At 37.3% G+C, this 20261-nt stretch overlaps 1 protein-coding gene across 1 annotated transcript; it reads right to left on the reverse strand.

The window, feature by feature from the left end:
* Positions 1-12547: 12547 nt before the first annotated feature.
* On the reverse strand, positions 12548-17994 carry LOC100875798 (UDP-glucosyltransferase 2-like). The gene is made up of 5 exons (XM_003705415.2): positions 17399-17994; positions 16959-17329; positions 15216-15435; positions 14723-14942; positions 12548-13442 (listed from the first exon to the last, which is right to left on the reverse strand). The coding sequence occupies exons 1-5, from the start codon at positions 17889-17891 to the stop codon at positions 13127-13129; spliced, it is 1620 nt and encodes a 539-aa protein (XP_003705463.2). The 5' UTR covers positions 17892-17994; the 3' UTR covers positions 12548-13126.
* Positions 17995-20261: the final 2267 nt, after the last annotated feature.

A 20261-nucleotide genomic window follows, 5' to 3' on the forward strand; every position in this document is an offset into this window, starting at 1 on the left:
ATTACACTTTCCGTGCTGCAACACGGTCGAAGAAAAAAGAACCGCGTTACCAGACGTATTTGGACCATCTTCCCGTTTCCGGCGGCACGATTTTTTACCGTCGATAAATCGTCGCCGACCGCAGCGTTGAAATTTTGTACGACACTCGCATGTGCCCTTAGAGTGTTGTTATCATTGGAAACATTGTACGTGAAAATTTAACACTTGGGGAGTCGGGGAATTTTGGTATTTAAGGATTTGGGAATTTGGGGATTTGGAAATTGAGGGATTTGGGTATTTAGGGATTTGGGAATTTAGAGATTTGAGAATTTAGGGATTTGGGAATTTAGAGATTTGGAAATTGAGGGACTTGGAAACTTAGGGATTTGGGAATTTGGAAATTTGGAAAATTAGGGATTTGGGAATTTAGAAATTTGGAAATTCAGGGATTTGGGAACTTAGGGATTTGGGAACTTAGGGATTTGGGAACTTAGGGATTTGGGAATTTAGGGATTTGGAAATTTAGGGATTTGGGAATTTAGGAATTTGGGAATTTGGGAATTTAGGGATTTGGGAATTTAGGGATTTGGAGACTTAGGGATTTGGGAATTTAGAAATTTGGAAAATTAGGGATTTGGGAATTTAGAAATTTGGAAATTCAGGGATTTGGGAACTTAGGGATTTGGGAACTTAGGGATTTGGGAAGTTAGGGATTTGGGAATTTAGAGATTTGGAAACTTAGGGATTTGGGAATTTAGAAATTTGGAAATTCAGGGATTTGGGAAGTTAGGTATTTGGGAAGTTAGGGATTTGGGAATTTAGGGATTTGGAAATTCAAGGATTTGGGAATTTAGAGATTTGGAAATTTGGGAATTTAGGGATTTGGGAATTTAGAAATTTGGAAATTCAGGGATTTGGGAACTTAGGGATTTGGGAAGTTAGGGATTTGGGAATTTAGGGAATTGGGAATTTAGGGATTTGGGAATTTAGGGATTTGGGAATTTAGGGATTTGGGAATTTAGAGACTTGGAAATTCAAGGATTTGGGAATTTAGAGATTTGGAAATTGAGGGATTTGGGAATTTAGAGATTTGGAAACTTAGGGATTTGGGAATTTGGAAATTTGGAAAATTAGGGATTTGGGAATTTAGAAATTTGGAAATTGAAGGATTTGGGAACTTAGGGATTTGGGAATTTAGGGATTTGGAAATTTAGAGTTTTGGAAATTCAAGGATTTGAGAATTTAGAGATTTGGAAATTGAGGGATTTGGAAATTTAGAGATTTGGAAACTTAGGGATTTGGGAATTTAGAAATTTGGAAAATTAGGGATTTGGGAATTTAGAGATTTGAAAATTCAAGGATTTGGGAATTTAGAGATTTGCTATTTGTAAAAATTCAAAACATTAAAAAATTCAAAAATCCCCGAAAAATTAAAGAGTTTTAAAATTTAAAATTCTTGACGAATAAAGAGTTCCTAAATCTAAAATTCGCCAAAGAAGAAAACTCAAAATCAGAAAAAAATTTCGTCAAGATTCTGAAGTATAGAATTTTCTCTGATAACGTATCGAGCAATCAATGCCCGCGTACTCGCGCAGTAAAAAACAGCGATAAGTAGGAGTACTTGAACTGGAAAAGCTTATCAGATAATCGTTGCGCTCACGTAGTCGTAGGTTCTTGGCAGTGAACGCAGAAACACAGCAATTTGCAGCGACAGAAATGCAAGACACATCGGATACATAATTGGCTGCTACGATTGTACCGAAGTTCTCGAAGGCGCGAGGATTACGGTGAACCTGATTGCGCCTGGAGCTTTGTGTCGCAATTTGGATTCGCCATTCCTCTCGTTTCCCTTCCAGCTTCTACTTGATTCTTCCAGCATTGCGTGAAGTCTGTCTTCCTCGTTATTAAAGTGTCTAATAAATTTAAGTGAGGTTGTTTGGACATGTTCTTTCGAATCGATAGATGTTGAGTGTAACGTGTTTTTGGGAGGTGATTTGTTTTAGGTTAGTTTGATATAGGGAATATTTACTGTTGGATATATTTAGATGTATTTAGTTGTATTGAAGGTATATTTATTGTTAGACTTGTTTAGATATATTTATACATGTTTACTGTTGGGCATATTTAGGTATATTTAATCATATTTAAATATTTTTGTTGTTAGACTTGTTTAGACGTATTTATGCATATTTAGTGTTGGAGATATTTAGATATATTTAATCATATTCAGATGTATTTGTTGTTAGGCTAGTTTAGACATATTTATACATATTTATACATTTATACATATTTATACAAATTCTCAGCGCCATATACTATTAGACATATTTACTAGTGAGTCAGTTTACTATTAGCTGTGGTCACTATTGTGTTAATTTGCTATTATAGACATGGTCTCTGTTGAAGCAGTTTATTATTAAACATGGTCGTCGTTGAACTAATTTACTACTGCATGTAGCCACAATTGAATCTACCATTCACCATTGAGTCCATTATTAGCCATATAAATAAATTACCATTGAATAATGTTCGTTTTTAGAAAATTCTTTATATTATTGGAGCAGATTATAGTAATTCATGGAGATCTTTGGAGGACAATTTTCAACATGGCCGCGACAAATTCCTGGAGGTCCGTCGCGAACTAAAATATCTGCCGTGTGTCTGCGTAATATTGCGTGATATTATTTGTAATAAAATTTAATTAACTTCACCGCTGCGACAGCCATTAACGTCACCGCCCTAGCATAATACACGGCGGTAAATTACGTTTGATGTATCACCGTGCAACGTTCACATTTCTGCCTACCGTAATAACCGAGAATTGGACACAATGGCGCCATCGGCGATTAGCTACGCGGCTCGTTAAAACCGTTGCCGGTGCTCTCATATTTTTTCAAACTTTTCCATTTGCCGCTTTTCCCATCGAGAATCGTGACACCGGATCGTCGCTGGACCCAGCATTCGACCCGGAATCCAGCTACAGGATCGAAAACGTTCGCGTCCGTATCGCGTCGCACAGCGTACGGTTATTTCCCATGGCTGTCATTGTCGGGTTAAATTAATTCATTAAAATTGTCGGGCTCTGGTAAACACCGACAGCAGAAAGGAATGAAAAAGAACACACCATCGTGCCTGTATCGTGTCGCTCGCCTCTGTTGTAACCCTAGGGTCTTCTACTGAAACGTAACCTCGTTACTCGTGAAAAATTTACCCTTTCACGGAGTGAACTTCCTGCGTATTCAAATATGTCAGGATAAATTATTTATTAACGTTTAACATCTTTTCACTTTGAAACTTCTAATGGATAGTAATCTTGTTCTCCATAGATCTAATTAATTACAGTAACAGTTCATTCTTTCATAAATTGGAAGCCGTCAAATATGGCCGCCATTCGCGTTAAAGTATTTTGATTACGAGGACGGTTTGACCGCTTAGCCTGTTCCCAAACAAAAATCGATTCGATCATCTCGACCATGCTCTCAAGCCCACGTACGGACGCATTACGACAATATGAGGGTGGTTTGCTCAGCTATGAACCGAGGACGGGTAATCCAGCTTCGTAAGTGATTGGGAAACTCGGCGAAGTAACCACCGGAATAATCAAGGTTTGCGTTTCGTGTGCCGATTCCCGATGCTTCGACCCCTGACACAGACATTCGGCATCGTCAGCGTGTAACTTGTAAACCGTAGATTGAAAACAAGAGTCCACGATGAGAATAGAGATCCCGATTGAAGAGATCCTGGCTGGATGCCTGTCTGTCAACCAGCCAATTTCGCCACCATTTCACGGTGTTACGTTCCGGCTCTTCGAACTTGAACATCTGCCACGGACATTATGGATTTCGATGCAATTTTCTCTACTTAAAACTATTTCTCGACTTTACGACTTTTGGAGTGGGAAATTTTTTTGTTTTATATTGAGGGGTGTAGGTTTTGGAATTTTTAGGTTATGAAGGTTTGGAGTTTGGAATTTTTAGGTTACGAAGGTTTGGATTTTAGAATTTGGGAATTTGGGGATTTTGGGGTAGTAGAATTTATGGATAGTTGGATGGGGGGTCTAGGAATATTGGGAACTTGGGATACTAGGATCTGGGGTATATTGGGATGCATTGGTATGGGAGATTATTGGGGTTTGGGGACACTGCGATCTGGGGTTACTTGGATCTGGAGATCTACAGATCTAAGGATCCATGGATCTAGGTATCTACGGATCTACCGACCTACGAACTTACGGACCTAGAAATCTAGAATTTGGAGATATTTGTATCCAACAATCTAACTCAAACACCTAAACTACAATCCATCGTCAAAAGTCGTCATCCATAAAACATCCATAAAACTAGTTTCCATAATAATTTCCGAAATTCCTTACAACAATAATCTGACTATCTAATCTTCGACAATCATTCCACAAATAATGATAAAATTCTACCTCAATTCTGTGGACGTGATAAAATAGCCGAGGGTTAATTGCAATCAACGAGGATTACGTTTTATAAAATGAAGTATCCGAGCGATAATTTGTTTCGAACCTGGTGCCTGAACGGAGGGTGCTCTTTGCTCCGTCGAGAACATCTCGATAATGGTTCACCGGTTTCGAAACTTACCCCTCGAGTTTCGAAAACGCTATTTAATTAAAAAATTTGACGAAACAATGCTGGCGGACCTCTCGATTGACGAAACGAATCAGTTATTTTATGAAAATGTTTGAAGCAGTAGGGTGTTCGAAGAGCGCTTAATTTATTTGCAATTGAAACGTTCTCACTTGACGCAACTTCATAAATTAACAGCTGCGGAATAAACGTCATTTCCTTCAAAAACAACCGATTGCGTGGACAACCAACAGCAAGATTGTTCAAAGGTTGAAATTTTCGAGCGATAAGTAAGTAGGACTGTTCGAGGGAGCAATTTAAATTGGTCTACTTTCCGAATTTGCTCGTGCGCTGAACATTTGTTTTCATAAAGAGGATAATCTCTTAGGTTCCATCTTACTGCCAACGTTATACGAACTTTACCTTAATCCGTTACCGTGGACTCCCATTTTCTGCGCAACTTTCGGACACTTCTTTTCGCTGCCTTCGCTGCTGTAAATCCGTACATCGTGAATTATGCTGTTCGAAAGTAGAATCCAGCGACAAACGCCGGTTCCAGCAGCTCTAAATTATTTTACCATCTTCGTTTTAAACTGACTCGGATTTCACGAGACCGTTTTAAGTCTCCCGCACAATTCTATCCTCGTGTTTTGTGTCGCCGGAGACCAACCGAGAGCGCCATGAAACTGCAAGTCGCGATAACAAATCATATCTGTTTTTCGGTTACAGTCGCTATCGGTTAGAGTCATTAGTTATTTTTCGAACAGATGAGCAAACAATTATCCGGTTTGCAGATAAACAGATAAAATAATTGGATGAATGGTTGCATTTTTATGTTGTGCTCGAAGGCACATTTTATGGTAATTGCAAAACTTCTTGGCAGATAAATGTGAATAAACAATTTAATGATTGTAGTCTAGCACGCGATGTCTTGGATGTCATTATAAAAGTTGCCTTGTGTTAATAAAATTTACACAGTGGAAATAGTTGCATATAGTCAGACATATGTGATCACATGTGTACATAGGGTAGCATACGTTAGCATATTGATTATCGCAGCAAAAGCTGACGTTTGTAGACACGTAATGTAGATCATTAAGGACATTTCAGTCTGTCAATATTAAACAAGTAGTTAATTAGATCTAATATATCTTTTAATCTAGTACAAATAATTGTATCAGAATTGTCCTTAAAAGTTCTTTTCATTTGCTTCCCTTGTAACTGATTAATACAACTCAATTTGCAAAGCACCCAATGGTCACCGTAGTAAATTTATAAATAAATTAAAGGAAGTAGAAAAGCTTCCCAAAACATCTTACAGAATATTTGACACCAAAAGTCCACCGTGTATTTCGAAATTCAAGAAAGAACACATTTAAGCACGCGTTACAGGGCGCGTTACAGTTACAACGTAGACGAAAAACAACAAACATTTCCGGCACAAACGCATATATCGTGGGGAGCATGGTCGGTCTCGTTTAAGTGCGACCGCTGTTGAATAATGAACATCGCAAAACGTCCCAAATTCCGGAAGCGAGGGGTACACTATTTCCGTCAGGGGACCGACAATTTCACGCGGTTTTATATCTCCGTGCACGTTATAGTTGCATCTATGTGTATGCGACGCGCAAAATGGTACGGTTGCCCGTAAACACTATGGTTTTCATTGCATTTATATTTTGCTGCAAATATTTCTGTGACCGTTCTACGAGTGGCGATAGAATGCGTGGTGATAACATGGCGATACAATGCGTTATGATGCATACTGCTAGTAATTGTATACGCATGGCGATATAACGAGTAGAAATATGTGCTGTAACAGTATATGTGGTGATTCAGTGGTGAATGTAACTTTAAAGTATAACGCATGGTGTTACGACTGGTAGTTATATTGACGGGTAGTAGTTTAATAAACGGCAATATAACGTGAAGGGATGTAACGTACAATAATACAGAGCGTAACGATATTAGCATGTGATATGATACGTAGAGATATTAGCGCGAGGTAATTTAGCGTGTGGTGATATAACGTGTAGCGATATAATGCAGGGCTATATAACGCGCGACGATATAACGAGTAATGTCACAATGTGTAATGACACCAACGCGTAGATATACCAACGCATAGTAATTCAACGCATGGCGATATAACGCGAAGTAATTCAATGCATGGCGATATAACGCGTGGCGATATAGCGTGCAACGATACAGCGCGTAACGGTGCCAAAACAAGGTAGTATAACGCGTAGAGATTCCAACGCATGGCGATATAACGCGAGGCAATATATCGCGTAGTGATACAACGCGTGGTGATACAATGCGTAAGGATACCAACACGTGGTATTACAACGCGTAGGGATATCAACGCATAGTAATTCAACGCATGGCGATATAACGCGTGGCGATATAGCGTGCAACGATACAGCGCGTAACGGTACCAAAACAAGGTAGTATAACGCGTAGAGGTGATATAATGCGTAAGGATACCAACACGTGGTGATATAACGCGTGGTGATATAATGCGTAAGGATACCAACACGTGGTATTACAACGTGTAGAGATATCAAAGCATAGTAATTCAACGCATGGCGATATAACGCGAGGCAATATATCGCGTAGTGATACAACGCGTGGTGATACAATGCGTAAGGACACCAACACGTGGTATTACAACGCGTAGAGATATCAACGCATAATAATTCAACGCATGGCGATATAACGCGTGGCGATATAACGCGTGGTGATATAATGCGTAAGGCCACCAACACGTGGTATTACAACGTGTAGAGATATCAACGCATAATAATTCAACGCATGGCGATATAACGCGAGGCAATATATCGCGTAGTGATACAACGCGTGGTGATACAATGCGTAAGGACACCAACACGTGGTATTACAACGCGTAGAGATATCAACGCATAGTAATTCAACGCGTGGCAATAAAGCACGATCTTCAATGTCCCCAGATATTACACACAGTGTTAATTTGTCACATTTGCAAATGCTACCTTTCTAATTTCGTTCCTTTATTAAACTTGTCCATATATTTTTTAATGCCTCCGTTGTTCTTCAGTTGTATAGTAAAGTTAGCAGTAACGACGTAGCAACGAGGTACTGCGATAAGACTCGTTTCGGCCAAGTATTTTGGCATAAAATACTTGCGTGAGCTGTTTGTGGGATTCGTGTAGATGGTAAATCTTATGTTTCGAGAGCAAACGTTGTACAAGGTTTTGATAGGGGAAACGTATCCACCCAGTCTGCTTGAGATAATCGCTTGCTTAGAACAGGGATTGATAGACGAGCGTCTGAAACAGATTCTGGGAGTGCAAGTTTCGGATATGTAAATAGGTTGAGCCGGTTGGATTTTGGTAGTTCGAAATGTTAGATTGAGATTGGAGAGATTGGCATCCGTTTGAAATGGGTACGAAGAGATATTATATAAGGAAATACATAGAGAACCGACAGAACCAATTACTGCAATTTACCGCGGGAAATACGTTTTACACGGAAATAGTTAAATACGTTTTCTACCCGTTTCGAATTTCGTTCATACTTTCGACAAGTTCTTCGCGTTTTAATTTGTACGACGGTATTATTCTGTTTTAAGAAATTTAATTTCTTTCGAGGTCCATAATCGTTTATCACAGGCAACCGCGGCTCGCGAGAGAGCATTTTGATGACACCGCAACCGTGTAAATTAAAAGCGTATGCTACGGCTATTCGGACGAGTAAACAATTTACTGTGGCTACGGTAAAACATTTGTTCCCCCTATAAACAAACGAAGCGATCCAATTTGTAGGAAATACATTTAGCTTGGCTCGACCGTCAATGGAAAGTATAATGGCCTCTCTGTTAACGCTGCTAATGTTAATCGCTCATTTAAAGCTGTTTGAATTACCTTAATACCGTGTATATCACTCCCGTTTCATATTTTATTAACCAATCCACAAAGAGAATCTGTTTGAGCCAGATATATGTTGTTTGTAATGCTTTATACGTTTCTACGCTAATTAAATATTCGGTAACAGAATCACACACGTCACGCTTTTGGTTTCTCGTGTCATGTAATTAACAATTGTATATATTTTAAAATGAATCCTGTCACGCGATCTTAAAAATAATATTACATAGTGCAATTGACAATGGTATAAAATTATATTATTTTATTATGAAGCTAATGTTACAGAATATTTGAAGTTCTGCAACAATTCAATAATTTGATTTGCAATAAGTCTTAAGTCTAATATTTATAGCTGTTCGATAGGCAAACTATAAACCATTAAATCATTACACTATCAATAATTTGATAAAGTAAAATTAGCATAAAATGATGGTTTTTAGTACCCATTTTGAACACTAAAATTTAGCGAAAATGGTTACATAAGCGTTTCATTACCGTTGTTAATACAGAATGACTGGCCGTCAGTTGTAATAAACAATAGAATTCTATTACGCTGGCGCGTATTAAATGGTTAATTATAAAACATAAAGGTCTGACACGATTTGATGACATAAAAGCGCCACAAAATAGCATTTATGGCACATCAATTTGAAAATTAAAGCATCCTGAAAATGACTACATGAGCGTTTCATTAATATTCTTAATGCAAAATGGCTATCCGGAACAAACAGATCAACGAATTCACGAATTACCGTCCATTAGCAAATATTTATACCATATGGAGGCATTTATATTTTGGAAGAACAATGCAATTATTGGACCTTTAGTTTATTGTAGAGAATGTGGAGTTTTTGAGTGGTTCAAATTTTTATTGGAAAATAGAAGAATTCGGGATTTGGGAGATTTGGAACTTGGTAGATTGGGAACTTGAGAAATTAGAAACTTGGGAGAGTTGAAACTTGGAAGATTTGGAAATTGGAAGATTGGGAACTTGGGAGAGTTGGAACTTGGGAGAGTTGGAACTTGGGAGAGTTGGAACTTGGGAGATTTGGAACTTGGGAGATTTGGAACTTGGGAGATTTGGAATTTGGGAGATTTGGAACTTGGGAGATTGGAAGCTTGGGAGATTTGGAACTTGAGAGATTAGAAACTTGGGAGAGTTGGAACTTGGGAGATTTGGAAATTGGAAGATTGGGAACTTGGGAAAGTTGGAACTTGGGAGAGTTGGAACTTGGGAGAGTTGGAACTTGGGAGATTTGGAACTTGAGAGATTTGAAAATTGGGGGATTTGGAACTTGAGAGAGTTGGAACTTGGGAGATTTGGAATTTGGGAGATTTGGAACTTGGGAGATTGGAAGCTTGGGAGATTTGGAACTTGAGAGATTAGAAACTTGGGAGAGTTGGAACTTGGGAGATTTGGAAATTGGAAGATTGGGAACTTGGGAAAGTTGGAACTTGGGAGAGTTGGAACTTGGGAGAGTTGGAACTTGGGAGATTTGGAACTTGAGAGATTTGAAAATTGGGGGATTTGGAACTTGAGAGAGTTGGAACTTGGGAGATTTGGAACTTGGGAGGTTTGGAACTTGGGAGATTTGGAACTTGTGAGATCTAGAACTTGGGAGACTTGGAACTTAGGAGATTTGAAACTTGGGAGATTTGGAACTTGGGAGATTTAGAACTTGGGAGATTTGGAACTTGGGAGATATGGAACTTGGGAGATTTGGAACTTGGGAGATTGGAAGCTTGGGAGATTTGGAACTTGGGAGATTGGAAGCTTGCGAGATTTGAAACTTGCGAGATTTGGAACTTGCGCGATTTGGAACTTGGGAGATTTGATATTTGGGAAATTTGGAATTTGGAAAATTTGAGATTTCGAAATTTGGAAATTTAGTAACTCCAAAATTTGTTAATTTCAAACCTTAAAAATCCGTAAACCTATAAATCTTAAACTTCTCAACTTCCAAAATACCAAACCACATAATACCAAAATACTAAATTTCTCACTAATTATTAAAGGTAATCATAATCTAACATGGCCCCGCTTTCCGTTCCCCTCGAAATGAATTTTCAAGTACTCATCCAGAATTGATCATCTCAAAAATCGGATTAACCAAAGAGGATTAAACGGTACAAATAGTTAATTTCTATGGGAGTTCGTATAATGTTTATGCGATAAATCAGGTCGTGAAGGCAACGTGCTCGAGCGTTCGATCAAAAATGCATACTAACGCGTTGCTTGTCGCGCCAATCGGGTTGCACAGAATGCAGCTGACTGCATCGAATGCCTTCGAGCGGTGCAATATGCGTGAAACGTGTGACACGCGACACGTGTCAAGCTCGGCCAATCGACCACGCAACTCGATTTATGCGCAAACATACGTAGCGAACCGTGGTGAAATTATTTCGTGAATTGAGCGCGTTCCAAGGCGACGATGACCCTAATTCCGGCGATTCCTATCTATGATTGATTAGTCACCGCACGAAATATATAAAGTTGACTATAAAACTACTTTTTCTAATCTGTCAGTCATAGTCTGGGAATAATCGTTCTGAATAAAAATTTCACTTTCGTAAAAAGTTTGATGTTTATCGTTTTATGAAGTTGATTGTTAGAAAAATCACGTTTGACGTTTTTAGAATGGAAAATTCACACGAAAGTGTAGAATTAATGTGTAAATTAGTATGTTATATAATTTACTCAGAGGCTTTTATATATTTTAGTCATATCTCCTCAAGTTATATTATCGCCACTGGTGATATAACGTGAAATAATATGAACGTATAGTGAAACCAACTGGTGGCGAAACAATGCGTGGTGATATAACGCGACACAATTCCAATGCGTAGGAAATCAACTCACGGCGATATAACGTCTGGCGATATAACGCGTGGTGATATAACGCGAAACAATGCCTACGCGTAGGAAATCAGCTTGTGGCGATATAACGCGTGGTGATATAACGCGATACAATGTCAACGCGTGAGAAATCAGTTTTCGGCGATATAACGTGTCACAATGTCAACGCGTAGGAAATCAGTTTGTGGCGATATAACGCGTGGTGATATAACGCGATACAATGCCAACGCGTAGGAAATCAGCTTGTGGCGATATAACGCGTCACAATGTCAACGCGTGGGAAATCAGCTTGTGGCGATATAACGCGTGGTGATATAACGCGAAACAATGTCAACGCGTAGGAAATCAGCTTGTGACGATATAACGCGTCACAATGTCAACGCGTGGGAAATCAGCTTGTGGCGATATAACGCGCGCTGATACAATGCGAAATAATATCAACGCATAGTAAAATCAGCTTGCGGCGATATAACGCGTGCTAATTTAATGCGAAAAAATGTCAGCAGCAGTAATTAAACTTCTAGGTTTCCAACACCTGGGAACACCCAGCAAATGACGTAACAACACTGTACGTGCATTTACTCCAAAATGAATAGTCGCAATTATAACACCTACCTTTAAAACACTATACAATGATAATTACTAATATTCTCCATTGATATTACATTCAAAATGATTAATTATTTAACAAGTAAGAATTCTACAGACAGAAGCTGCTTCCTAGTACCGATGGTTCTACTAGAAAATTAGGAATAACCGTTTGATCCTAAGCTATCGACAATTTGAATCACTATGTATGTATCATCAGATAAGGGTGAGACAGCGAGTAGTGAAACAACTTTCTCCGTGAACGGAGATGAAGCGAATCGTTTCAGCAATCGACAGACAGAGATGCAGCAGCTTTGGAGATGAAAGAGGGTGGTATCCCTGTCTCGCCCTCGTCGGGTTTTGCCACCCTTGCATAATGCATCGAGAAACGTCGTTAAGGCAAAGACGAAACTTCTCTGACATGAAACGCCAGAAGCACACGCGTCTTTACTTCACTCGTGTTCTTCATCTTTCGAGTACCTTTTTCTGCGTTTTCTCATTTTCTGAAGAGCTTTTTCTGTATTTTAATTTGTACGTTTGTATTGCTGTTATTTAATGTTAATGTTACAAGATAACCTGGTATTGAATTAAATGAAACGGTATTGTTTTATTATTGTAGCTTCGATTTATATCTTGATGCAATAATGTTGGTTTAATTTGAGAGCATTGTTTTTCTTCGCATTTATCACGAAGGACGTTCTCTAAATAAAACATTTTTGTTGACCAGTGGTTTCGTTCGAATGGAACGCCATAAAATCGCATCGTTTTATGTCATGAAAAAATAAATAGGAACGCTTGTTGATATTCCTAAAGTGTATTTCCCAGACCAGAACTATTGTCAGCTCAATTTTTATATAACATTGATCTTTAATTTTTTTATTAGTCCAAAACTTTATCGATGAATGTTGCATATTTGGGATTTCAATTTTTAAAAAATTATTTCGCTAAAGTTCTTTATTTTATTCCCAATCACTGTACCAATTACATTAATTTTACAATACATGTTACAAAAGAGTTAATCTTCACATGTTCCAAATGATAACATGAAAATGTAACTCTTATCACATATTTGCATAATAGAATGTAAAAGCGGGATTGAAAATTCATATATTCGAATAGATACATGCATTTAGCGATTACGAATTCAATTTCGTATCTTTTTGTGCATACATATAAAAGTCACACGTGTGTTTAATATATACGTGCTACTCTATTTTGCTTCTCTTTTGATCAGATGAAGGATGTTTCGACTCGTACGACTTGTAATATCTGAAGCACCATTGTAAAGTCCGAAGAAGAGTTATTATACATATTACTGTTACGATAAAGAACATTATCGAAAGAAATGCGACGATGTCCATATCGTATCGCTGGTACCACGGGTCATCTGCTCCACTGAACCGAAGATGTGGCGCTCCTTTGTGACGTAACACGTATTCCACCCACCATATTGCGCGGTCTTTACTGTTATAAGGTTTATCTTTTGCGAGATGTCTTAATTCTAACATCTTTGTTTTATACCTGCAAATGAGGCACAATATATGATACTGTTTGATAAATTATAAGGTGTTGATAGTCAAAGTATTAGGAGGTTATAGTATTACTAGTTAGCAAGACCACATGTAGTATTATTGTAAAGTTGTATTACTAGTATTACTAGTTAGTAATACCATGTAGTACTATTGTAAAGTTGTAGTAATACTAGATGTAGTATTATTAGAAATAAATTGTGAGTGTGAAGGTACTGAATTTAAGAATCCAAAAATTCTCAAGTTCATAAATTCATAAATACTCAGGTCTTCAGACTGTATCTTTCAATTTGTATATCAACAAAATGCTAGCTGTTTAAATTCCTATACTCCCACATTTCTAGATCCCCAAATTCCTATGTTTTCAAAGTAGGTCTCCAAGTCCTTACTCCATTAATACCTACATTTTCAAATTTTTGCATCCCCAAATCCCTACATCGTGAAGTTCTTGCATCTCCAAATCCCTACATCTTCAAATTCCTAAATCCCCAAGTCTCTACATCTCCAAATACCTGCATCCCCAAATATCTACATATCTTCATTCCTACATCCCCAAATCCCTACATCTCCAAATCCCTATATCCTCCAATTCCCACAGCCCCAAACATCCACGTCCCCAAATCCCTAGATCCCCAAATTCGTAAAAATATCTAAGTCTCTAAATTCCGAATTTCTGAAATCTCCAAATTCGCAATCAGTCCCAAATCCTTAGATTTCCAAATTTACAACCCCTAAATCCCTAAGTCCCTAGACCTTCAAATATACAAATATCCAAACCCCAAATCTCGAAGTCACCAGTTCTTCAAATTCCCAAATCTTGAAATTAGCTTATTCTCCAAATCCCCAAATCTCGAAGTCACCAACTCTCAAATCCCCAAATCCCCAAACCATCAAATGCCCAATTCCTCAAACTCCTAAATCCCCAAATCCCCAAATCCCCAAATCCCCAAATCCCTAAATCCCCAAATCCCCAAATCCCCAAATCCCAAAATCCCAAAATTCCAAAATTCCAAATTCCAAATGCCTAAATCCCCAAATTGCCAAATCCCCAAAATCCTTAAACGTCACCCAATAACCTTAATTACTTCAATGAAATTGACCCATAATTTTTATTAATACTATTCCAAGAATATTAATGCAACAATGCCAGCAAAATTGAATTCAAGCAAACACAAGTGCGATATAGGACACAAATTTCTAAAGACACACACAGGGTACACGGTTCCAAGTAAATCCGTGTAATTATTAATGGGTGAAACATGGTTAAACTACCTTTTGTTATTGAGTACATCGATAACAGCCTCCTGGAAGGTTTCCTCGTCGAGCTCGGTAAAATCGAGCATTCTACCAACTCCTAACGACATAAGTTTCTTGATTCTGTACAGTTGATCAAATATTAACGGTATTCCTATGATCGGTACGCCATAATGTATAGTTTCTTCCGTGCTTTGCAACCCTCCTTGATAAATGAACAGTTTGATATTCTTGTGGGCTGTAATTATTTCAATTATTTCAGAATTAACAGTCCGAATTACTAGCTTAAAATATTGGGTTTAAATATTCTTTCATTTTTCTTAAATAATTTTTGGTATGTTAATGTATGTTAATAATTTTTTTATTAAAATTCGAGGTGTATTAAAATTTGAGTTGGATTAAAATTCAAGAAAGAACGCAATAAAATTAGAGATGTATTAAAGTTGGAGATGACAGCTTTAAAATGGAAGAAGGAATTAAAGTTAGAATAAAATGGCGGATATATTTTTACCCAAAACACTCTGCTGAGGAATCCAATCTCTGATGAAGATGTTCCCACTTTTTTTCGGTAAATTTGTTTCGAATTTCCATATGATCTTGTAGGGTAATCGAGAAAAGACATTGGAAATTGCTGTCAGGGTCTTAGCAGGCAGCATCGTGGAATTAATAGTGGATCCAAGATTCATGTAAATGAAACCTTCGGACGCTGTTCCCAGAAATTCAAGTATATCCTGCAAGGCGATAACTAGATTATATATTCCTTGTTACATCAGAAATTCATCAGATATCGCGAATTTAACAACAGTGTTTAACCGAAATCATCGAAAAGAAAATTTTAAATAACGTTGATGTTTTATTGTAATTATTATGCGAAGTAGCGGAAAGCTTGAATTGAAATGCGAATAATTAAAATTATGCTTCGTGCTGAATGTTTCACTGTGATCAAAGTATTTTTAATCGCTTGAAGATACGTCAGAGCTCACGGTGCATTATATTAACGAAAATGATAAAAAGAGCTAATTATTTCTTGATTATGGAGGATAATTATTACGAAACAAGGTTCTTTGGCGGTTGCGGAATGCTTTGCATTGCTTGTTGAGGATGGACATTTTAATTTTAACTCACAGTTTAATCAGCGGTCATTCATTTCCTGATTCAAAATTTTTCTAAACTTCTAAATTCCTAGAATATTCAAATACCTAGATTTCATAAAGACTGAATCATTAAGTTCCTAAATTAAAAAATTTTTAAAACTCTAACTTTCGAGGGCCTCAAGTTCCCAAATCCTTAAAGACCCAAATTTCTTAAGGTACGACTTTCTATAATTACAAAAAATCAAATCTCGAAATCTCTCAATTTTTAAGTTTTGAAACTTTCGAATTCTCAAATATCCAAATTCCAAATTTTCAAAAAATCAAATCTCGAAATCCTGTAGTTTCAAAGTTCTCAAACCTTCAAATTCTCAAATCTCAAAACCTCAAAATTTCCAAACGACCGAATTTCGAAATCTTCAAATTTCTAAGTTCCCAAACCTTCAAATCCTCAAATCTCTAAATTCGAAAATTTTCCAATGACCGAATCTCGAAATTCCCAAATATCTAAATTCTCAAACCTCCAAATCCCCTAATCCCTAAATTCCAAAATTTCCAAAGGATCGAATCTCGAAACCCCCAAATTTCTACTTTCTCAAACTTTCAAATCACCAAATCTCCAAATGCCAAAATTTCCAAAGGGTCGAATCTGGAAATTCCCAAATTTCCACGTTCTGAAATCTTCAAATCACCAAATCCCAAAATTTCCTAAAATCCAAATCTCGAAATCCCCAAATTTCCAAGTCCTCAAATCGTTAAATCCTCAAATGCCTAAATCCCAAAATTTCCAAAGGACCGAATCTCGAAGTCCTCAAATTTCTAAATTCGCAACCTTTCGAATCCCCAAATCCCCAAATGCCAAAATTTCCAAAGGATCGAATCTCGAAACCCCCAAATTTCTAAATTCTCAACCCTTCAAATCCCTAAATCGCTAAACCCAAAATTTCCAAGAATCCAAACCTCGATATCCCCAAATTTGCAAGTCCTGAAACCCTCAAATCCTCAAATGCTTAAATCGCCAAATTTCCAAAGGACCGAATCTCGAAGTCGCCTTTCCTTGACCTTGACAACATGTACCATAAATCAAGGTCATCAAACCTTAATCCCCCAACAATTCCCATTAAACCCACCCTTAAATATGAAGTACCGCAAATATAAAATACCTTTGGCAAAGGCGGAGGGTTGTCCACAACAGTCCAATTACTGTATCCAACAAAATTGAATGGCATCGGTCTGGCATAAGTGAGCACCGGGTCATAATTAACCAAAATCAGGCTTATATTCTTCAGCACATCAAAGGGAGAGGGTATGTTACTCCCCAGATATTCTTTCACGATATCATAGATGCTTCCCGTCTCATAATAATACCACTGTCGAACCAAGAGCAGTGCATGCACAAAATTTTTTACTCTAACCCAAAACGGCACTTCCAGTCCTGTACTATCGTGAAATTCCCAGTTTGAGGGATGAGACGGTAAAAGATGGTTGCCTAGTATATGATGGTGCACCAAATTGATCTCCACAGATAATATAGCTAAAAGAACAAATTTATTAAAAATTTTGTACCAAAGTCCATTTTGTACCAAACGTGTATTTCGCTTACTGATCAGAGGAGCTTTTAATTTGTGAGCAATAAAGCAGATCCCATGAGTCAGCACATGTTCCGCGATCACCAAATCGAATCTCTCCTTGCTGTCCTCCGCGTAGATCCTTTTTATATCCGGATGCTCGTAAAAGTATTTCGTATAAATCTGCAGGTAATCATATATAACAAGATACGACTCCAGCCTCGTGGCAGCCTGATAACCAAACAGTCTCGAAAGCACGCTTAATAGCTCTGGCATCTTCAAACTAGAGCTGAAATCGATTTCGGTGTAGTTGGCCGGCAGATTCTTCGTTGGATGCGGCGTTACCATCACTATTTCATGGCCTCGTTTATTCAGAGCTAAACTAAGCTCTCGTATCACAGACACATGGCTGTAGAACGGCGCTTGGGCTATTATTAATATCCTTTCGCAAGCCACTTGATTTCCCAACACCATGAATAGCGCGAAACAAGGAATTACCAGGTTCCGAATACGAGATAATTCGTCCATTCTGTTGTTGTCTTCGCTCGATGTGTCGCTATGATTTTATTGCTATAACCACTGTATTAATACTATTACGAGGCTGTTAGGACTAGGTAATAATGTCACTTTACAGACTAACACCACTGTGTTATATAATCGACTGATAGTCGAGTTTGACCTAAAATTTTATCACTGCTTTTTAATTCAAGGTTCAGAGATTTCAGGATTTAACTACTTAGTTATAACTGTTCGTACTCATTGTCACTTTGACGGGTTGATTATAAATGTCATCGGCGCTGAATTCAAAATTTAACTTGTTAACGCAAGAAGGAGAACTTTTGATATTTTTTACGTGTCGTAAATAGGTGTCATGGCCGACACGGAGATTCTAACCTCTTTTATCTTACTTCATTATGCTATTATTCTTTACTTATTCCACTTTTTGCTACACTGCTCATGTTAAAATTTCAAGACTACTATGTTAAAATTTAACAGTTAAATTATCAAAGATATACTAAAATATTAAAGTTGTCTTAAAATGTTATGCCAAATGATAAAATAAGAACAATGCTAAAATGTTAAAAGTACAATGTTAAAATTACATACGTAATTTTTATTTGATCTCATACATAATAATAGAATTTTTCGTATATAAATCGCAGATACAAATTACCGTTTTAATTCGCCCATCTCCCCGTTTATTTTTCCTCCGATTAAAGTCGCGCATTTTCATAAATTACGCATTAACCAATTGTACCGCGTCACGTTTCTCTGTCATAATTTGAAAAGTTGTCTCATTATTTATACGAATAGGTGGGATAAAGTTATCGAACTTTGCCAATTACGTTTGTCGAGTATCAGGCTAAACGAATTTCTATTTTTCTGGCAATGATATAATCGCGAATAAACTAATTCGGCGTTTCTTTAATTGTGCGCCGTTAAAATAATCGGTACTAATTGGATTAAAGTATCCATCAGCTTGATATTATATGCAGCAAATTGGTAACACGTGGCAACAAGTTTGGTTTATCCGCCATTATTTATTACCGCGTGTTTCATACGACTTCTCATAAAAGTCAACAAGTTTGTGGCTGTTTTAACAAGAGCTAATTGGCCCCGATGCACAAGAGTTAATTATTTGACTTCCTACGTAATTTAATTATCAAATCCTTTCATCCACCGAGGATAGTGCGATCGATTAACTCATCAACGCGTTATAGAAACTCCAACGAACTATTTGCTATTCATGTTCATGCGTTTACTTCGCCAGTCGAACTTCAATTTATTACCCGTATTAAATCGATCAAACGATTTCGAATCGAAGAAATCGACAGTGGTTACTTTTTTTTGATTATAAGATATGTTCTTGAAACTCTTAATCGAATCGTTAAAACCTTAATGACCTTTCGAGTTAAGCAGAAAGGAGAGCTCGCTATTCCTGCGGGAGAGACGCCGCTTCGAAACAACATTCAGGACGTCGCTATTCGCTTCGCAACTATTTGCTTCTACGTTTAGTTCAACCTGTTCCATTGGCAAAGTATGCAAATTTATAAATTGGCTACACTTCCGTCAAGTTTTAGTTTCGGGGTTTAAATAGCGGTGAATGTCGAGGAACGCGCTTAGAATTATATAGGTGATTAGGAAAGTTACTAATACTGTTACTTTCATTGTAGACTCCATCGTTTAATTATTTAGTTACAATTTACTAGTTAAAACTGTTCTGTAAGGTAAATTATTAGGGTATGACATTTTGACTGAATACTTGATTGAATGACGTAGCGGACACATTGATGTACCTGTTAGTGAGCATACATGGACTGCGATGATTTTGAAATTATTAAATGTTTCAATTTGGAAATTTGTTAATTGAAAATTTAAAAATATAGCAAATTTCAAATGTCATAATTTTCGAGCATAGATCCAGAAGCTTATAAACGTCATAATTCAAATATTTTTAAATACAAAAATCTTGACACCACATCTCTTTTTTAATGCAGTATTTTCTTCTCAATGTACCTTCATATGTATAATGTACCTTCAATAAGTTCATATTATCTCTTCTATTAAAGCGAAGTTACACAGAAATATATTAGACATCACATATTACATATGACAGAATGGAAACGTTAATATAATACGACTATACTGTAATGTATAACTCGACTATAATAATAAACTGTCACAATAATGATACAGTGCCAAAGCTTGCACTTAACAAACAAAATAGATATGAGAAGCAAACGCAATATCGGTGGATGCGCAATATCGCGCAAAATTACATCAGTTACCATAATCGGCATTCGGCTAGCGTTCAAGATCGAACATGTATCACGAACCATCACGCGGCAGCCTATTAGCTGTCGGTCTAGAATTTCGCACAAACACGCCATTCCGATC

This window comes from Megachile rotundata, chromosome 5 (genome assembly GCF_050947335.1).
Source record: "Megachile rotundata isolate GNS110a chromosome 5, iyMegRotu1, whole genome shotgun sequence".
Classification (NCBI taxonomy): Eukaryota; Metazoa; Arthropoda; class Insecta; order Hymenoptera; family Megachilidae; genus Megachile; species Megachile rotundata.

What these genes read in the sequence shown, in the direction of transcription:
- LOC100875798 (XM_003705415.2), bottom strand. Translation starts at nt 17,891, where the DNA reads ATGGACGAATTATCTCGTATTCGGAACCTGGTAATTCCTTGTTTCGCG. An exon ending in ACCCTCCGCCTTTGCCAAAG is followed by an intron (nt 15,436 to 16,958) that starts GTATTTTATATT and finishes ATCGCCTTGCAG; the next exon opens with GATATACTTGAATTTCTGGG. An exon ending in GATGTACTCAATAACAAAAG is followed by an intron (nt 13,443 to 14,722) that starts GTAGTTTAACCA and finishes CCTCATTTGCAG; the next exon opens with GTATAAAACAAAGATGTTAG.